Source organism: Pyricularia oryzae, chromosome 4 (genome assembly GCF_000002495.2).
Source record: "Pyricularia oryzae 70-15 chromosome 4, whole genome shotgun sequence".
Lineage (NCBI taxonomy): Eukaryota > Fungi > Ascomycota > Sordariomycetes > Magnaporthales > Pyriculariaceae > Pyricularia > Pyricularia oryzae.
The window spans coordinates 57,899-63,593 of NC_017851.1; the positions used below are offsets into that span (position 1 = coordinate 57,899).

Consider the following 5,695-nt stretch of genomic DNA (forward strand, 5'->3'; position numbering starts at 1 on the left):
GAACTTTGCGTTCCTTGTCCCACCCTTGAAAGTGAAAACAGTGAATAAAGAATGAACATCCTCCTCTTGCAACCCAGCATAGTGACTGGGGGAGATGGCCCGCCCGTAAAAGTGACGCGCTAGGCCTCCTTGGAATGAAGTACAAGCACCATAGAAGCAAGGTTAAAAAATAGAATCCGACCACCATGGAAGGAAAGAAAATAAACTAAAAAAAGGGGTAGAAGGAGTGAAAAAAAAGGAGTGTAAAGTGACCGCCTATGCAATACACTGACTATATGTCGAGCAATTCAACTTTTTTTGAGTGGAAAGAAAAGGGACAAAACCAAAGCCACCGCAAACAAGAAAAGGAAAAGAAAAGCACAACACCATCAAAACACACCCTTGACCCCATCAGCGACGGTGTCCCATCTGGGAGCGATGGTGATCCGAGCCATGGGAGTGATGATCAGGAGCGCCCCCTTGGTGATAGCCCGAGCCCTGGTAGTGCGAGTAGGGGTAGGCAGACTGATGGCCGCCGGTGGCCGCCGGGTGGTGAGGATCCTGCTGGTGATGGTGGTGGTCGTGGTGGTGTTGCTGCTGGTGCTGATGCTGATGCTGATGCTGATGCTGGTGCTGGTGCTGCTGGTGGTCATGGTGGCTGCTGCTGCCAGTCGGCGGAGGCGTCGGCAGCGGTACGTAGCCGCTGTTTGGGTTCACCAGCGACGGCATGCCGCGCCTGTGGTCGACAGAGGCGGGGCTGGAGCCGGCCGTGGCGGTCGAGTGGCCCGCGTGGGCGTGGTAGGGCGACGAGTGGGCCGATTCGGCGTATTCGTAGCCGTTCATGGAAGGGCCGGCGTGCATCGAGTCACTGAAGATGGCGTCGGGGAGGTTGTTAGCAACTTCTGGCATGTCGGTTCTGGCGGCGGCGGTGGCTGAGCTGTATGCCCGGTCCTGGTGGTGGCCCTGCTGCTGGTGGCGGAGCTCTTCGTCTTCCCTGCCCTCGTCCTCGTGGCTCTTGTGGTCCTCCTGCCCGCTCACGCTGCCGCCGATGCTGGTCCTCGGCGTGGCGGAAGAACAGGCCGGGCTGGTGGTGGAGCCCCGGTTGGAGTTGGCGGCAGGCGAGGCGGTGCCCTCCATCTTGACCATGTGCTGGACTGAATAGGGTGCATTCGAGGGGGGAGCAGCAGCATCGCCGAGCTGGGAGTTCGGGGACGGGGAGTTGGAAGAGCTGGTGGCCAGACGCTCGGTCGGCAGCCCCTCGGGGATGAAGTGGTGGCCACCGCCGAGCCTCAGGGTCGTGGGCTGGGGCATGTACACGACGCTGCAGGACTGGTGGTGGCCAGCGACACCCGCCTGGGTTGTTGTTGTTGTGTGGTAGGGGTACTGCATGGCAGTGTAGCTGTGTGGATGGCCAGCACCGGGAACAGCCGCAAGAGTAGCCAGAGGCGGCATCGACGCTGTAACGGCGGCGGCGGCGGCAGCAGCAGCAGCAGCAGCAGAGACAGGGATGACAGAAGCAGGCCGGTGAACGAGCGAGGCAAGGTTGTGAGGGTGATGCAGGACAGGGGCAGGTGGATCCACGTACATGCTGCCAGCCGTCGGTCCCGACCTGCTGCTGCTGCTGATGCTGCTCCTCGTGCCCGACGCGGACCCGCCGCCGCTGCTGCTGCTGCTGCCCCAGGGGCTATACCCAGTCATGTCGGTCATGGCGCCCGGGTAGTACGGGGCGGGCGTGTGGTACTCGTCCTCGGTGGAGTAGCCGCTCCAGGAGCTGCTGCCGGCGGCGGCATAGTAGGACGAAGGTGCCGCCGCCGTCGGACGGCTGCCGTATCCGCTCGAGTACGGCGCCCGCTGCTGGTACGAGACCTCGCCGCCCATTTCCGTGTAGGTGGGCATCGGTAGGGGCGTTACGGAGCCCCGGTTAGCGCCGGCGCGTGACGCATCCATGTTGTAGCCACACTCTAGGTGCGGGTTCGGTGTGGGGTTTCCGCCCTCGTGGGCATGGCGCATGTCGGTCAGCGTCGTGAGAACCTGGCTTGAGTGTGGATGGAGAGATTGAACCTAGAGCGAGGAGGAGGTGGGATTGTGTCAAGAGTTAGTTAAGCGTGAACTTCATTTTGGCTTCTGGCGGTCCTCAAACAAAAAAAGAAAAATTATATGGGAGGTGGTGATACTTGCCCGTAGGAATTGGCAGGGCTCATTGGCTCCAGCATTCTTGCAGTTGATGCACGGTTGGCCACCGCCAGTGTCGCCACTGCAGCGAATCTTTCTCTTGCGACAACGACCACACTATTTGGGTAGTTAGTTAGTTAGTTCCTGTTTCCAGATGAGCTGTCTGTTTTTGTCTGTATGAAGATAAGATGCAGTGAAGGTGGAGAAGAACCAAAGTGCTGGGTTGGAATCCCATCGCCCGGCGTCGGGTGCCAGCAGTGTATAAGTCGGAGCAAGGGTTAGGGTACATCCAACAAAGAACAAAAAAAGGGGGTAAGACGGGAAACACAAACTGCACAACGGCATCACAAGAACGGATAAAAAAACAAAACTCTGTGGCAAACAGCAGACGGGAAGAGCAACGGCAAAAAAAGCATTCAAAGACGGAAGACAAGGACAAGGGGAGCTCGGGACGGGAACAGGGCAGGCAGCCTAGGGCAAAAAGGGGAAAGGTTTCCAACATACCGCCACAGCAATACGCTTCCGTGTAGGCGTCTCACTGCTTTCCGAGGGTCCGTCCGACATGATTCCCGACGAAGAAGTAGCGGCTGTCTTTTGTTGGTTCCCGTGGTGGTGGCCCAGAGACGAAGCTAGTGCAGATGAGGAGGTGGACGAAGAAGAGTAGTGTGTGCTGCCACCTTGGTGCTGGCTGTAATGACTGCCGCTTGTGTAGCTCGTGAAGGACGGAAAGGTCGAAGAGGGTGGGTAACCCGAGGGTCTATATCTCCTGCTGCCACTGCTTCTACTACTGCTGCTGTAAGAGGATGTGCGGCTTCCGAGCATGGTATTTGTGCTGGCGCCTCTTCTCCCAAAGATTATAATAACGCGGATTGGGGGTAGAGGGACTGATGATGTGAGTTGACCTGCCCTTTTTTTCTCGCCGATTTATGGGGTCGTGACCCAGCCAAAAGGAGTCCAGAGGCGTCTGCTATAGAGCGGAAGGATAAGGTCTCAAAGCAGTGGCGAAAATAACCACGTCTGATTCGATCTCAGAATCCTGGCCTGGGGGTTAAGTCCTGAGGCTGGGCTCAGATTGGGCAGTTGTAGTCGAGCGGAAGGACGACACGCATTCCCCCGGAGGATGATAACCAAACAAAAGAGCGAATTGGATGTGGGATGCAGTGCAAGGATGCCTCCTTGGGACAGGAAAGAAAACAACCAGCCGACCCAAAGGTCTCTCTTTTCTCTTGTCTCTTTTTTCTTCGTAAGCCCCTATTTCCCACCGTGGCAGAGAACAGTGTCGTAGGAAAAGAGCGAGTAGATGCAGACTGACGTGTTGGCGCGGATCAATGACAGGCCGCCGTAGGGGTGATGTGAGAAAAAAAGACAGGGGCCAAGGGAAACGGGCGTAAAGCAACAGCAGAGTAAAAAGAGCCGACTCCCAAGAAATGAAATAGACAACCACCCCGGATGCTAAGAAAAACAAATGGCAAAAAAATGCCCAACACAGAAACCGGGGCTGTGGGAACCACCCCCTCAAGGCGTAATGCAACGGCACAGGCAACGAGACAAAAAGAGGCTAGTCTGACACGCACAACGGGCGCAAGGCTAGATGCACGGGTAGCCGACAGATCTCTCTTTTTTTTTCGGGTCCCGAGGATGAGGTAAAGTGGGCTACACAGACCCAGACGGCCGTTATGCTGGGTGGCTCTCAAGTCGCTTTGTCGTTCCGGGGGTTTCGATTCTTGTATTGCTTGACTCCCGTCCTTTTCTTGGTGAATGTCTGCGACTTTTTTTTGGGGCTGTTGCTTTTTCCCTGCTGCTTTTTTCCCTGCTGTAGTCGATACCAATGGGGGTATGGGAAATGGCGTGCCTGCCAAGGATGCTGCTCGAGTTTTGTTGTCTCAGACGTGCTCGTTGAAGGCCTCTTTTTTTTCTTGCCAATATTGCCGCCCCCTATTAGATACTATCAACAAAACCAGAGAAAGAAAAAAAGGACCACCCAGTAGAATGCCAAAAGTGGAAAGAGCGGAAGTGCAACCCGTCGTCCGCGGCTGAGGCTTGGCTGCAGTTGTAATGATGTTGCTTGCTGCAGGTCAAACGGCCGGAAGCACTGAAGCAGGCGGCGCTTACAATTTAAAAAAAAAAGAGTCTCCTTCTGCCGACAAGGGGTTGGTTGTTGATGGTAGTGGCCCAGCGGCCGGGGTTCCGGGGACCGGGATTTGGCAAACCTAGGTTCCAAAAGCTGGTACCCCAGACTTGTTCGTTCAATGGGTGTAAGAAGGAAGAAGGGGGGATTGAGATTTGTCTTGTTATGAGCGTGGCTGTGTGTTGCTGATGTCTGAGTCAAAACGTCAAGCCGGTCAGCATATAGATGTTTTTTTTTCTTTGGTTGTGAATGCTGATTCGAGCAAAAAGGGGGGAATGTCGGCCGTTTCCTGCCGCGTCTGCCGCGTCTGCAAGTTGCAGATGCCCGCGCTGTCAGGAAGGTCCAGAGAGAAAAGGAAAGCCAAAGATCGTCCACTGCCCCTGTAAAGAGAGACTGTTTTTTGTGTTTGTGTACTAGGAGTAGTATGAGGGCAGGGTGTTGAATTGAAGCATGGAACAAACAAAAAAGGGCAATGTGTACGTGGTGGAGGTTTTTTTTCCGTCTAGAACTAGTATGGGAGACGTCGGGCTTTAACACGATGCTGTCTCTCCTTGCCCTCAGGTCCAATGGCCTTCTGTGAAACTCACCCGCGTCTCTCTAGGTCAGGCCCGTCCGGCGAGGCAACACAGCAGAACGGTGGCCCACTAAAGTGTAGGCTTGTGATAGGTCACCTCTCTGGGTTCTCGCCTGTGCTTGCTGGTGTGAGAAAGCCCCAGATTTCCTTGCTCCCTTTTGCTCGGAGCTAGAGCTGGGGTAGAAGCTTCTCTCTGTCGTGGTTGGGCTAGCCTTTTCTGAGAGGGGGTTCGAATTTCAGTTTATGACCGGTGAAGAAAGAAATGCAGGACATGAATGATCCATAGGTTGGGTGCATACTGTGTATAGAGTTGTTTCTCTTTTTCCTTTTTTTTTATTCGAGGCGCACCACCGTCTATACACCTCTTTGATGTTGCTGCTACCAAGGAATGGCACACAAAGAAAGTCTCGTTGTATGTGTTGACTGGCTAATGACACCTTTTTTTGGGGGGTACAGTGTACGAGGGTATCACCAACTGAGGCAAGCAAGCCAAGAGCAAGGTAGATCAGAGCTCCAGTATCTTTGGAGATGACAAGGAGGATGAAGGTTGACCCGTTATCTTGGTGCAAGATAAAAACATACAAGGAGAAGGGTTGAAGATGGAGAAACTTTTCCCAAACATGGGGAGGTCATTGGCGAGTATTCATCAGCCTCGTCAGGATCAAGGAGAGAGGAAAAGGTAGAAGATATACAATTGCGGAGGAATTCCTTCTTCGAGATACCCACCACACTCACTGGCCACCAGGAGCTCAAGGCTTTCTTGCTATGAGCGAAGAAAGCTTTCCTTCGTTTGCTCTCATCCTGGCACGTTGGGGGCGTTTGGGGTGGGTGCGGGCTGGCTA

General features: G+C 54.7%; 1 protein-coding gene across 1 annotated transcript; it reads right to left on the reverse strand.

Annotated features, from left to right (window-relative positions):
- Window positions 1-368: 368 nt before the first annotated feature.
- Window positions 369-2,331, reverse strand: MGG_10683 (uncharacterized protein; the record flags this gene model as incomplete). The annotated part of the gene is made up of 3 exons (XM_003715847.1): window positions 2,158-2,331; window positions 506-2,040; window positions 369-477 (listed from the first exon to the last, which is right to left on the reverse strand). The coding sequence occupies exons 2-3, from the start codon at window positions 1,987-1,989 to the stop codon at window positions 369-371; spliced, it is 1,593 nt and encodes a 530-aa protein (XP_003715895.1). The 5' UTR covers window positions 1,990-2,040; window positions 2,158-2,331.
- Between the last annotated feature and the right edge of the window lie 3,364 nt (window positions 2,332-5,695).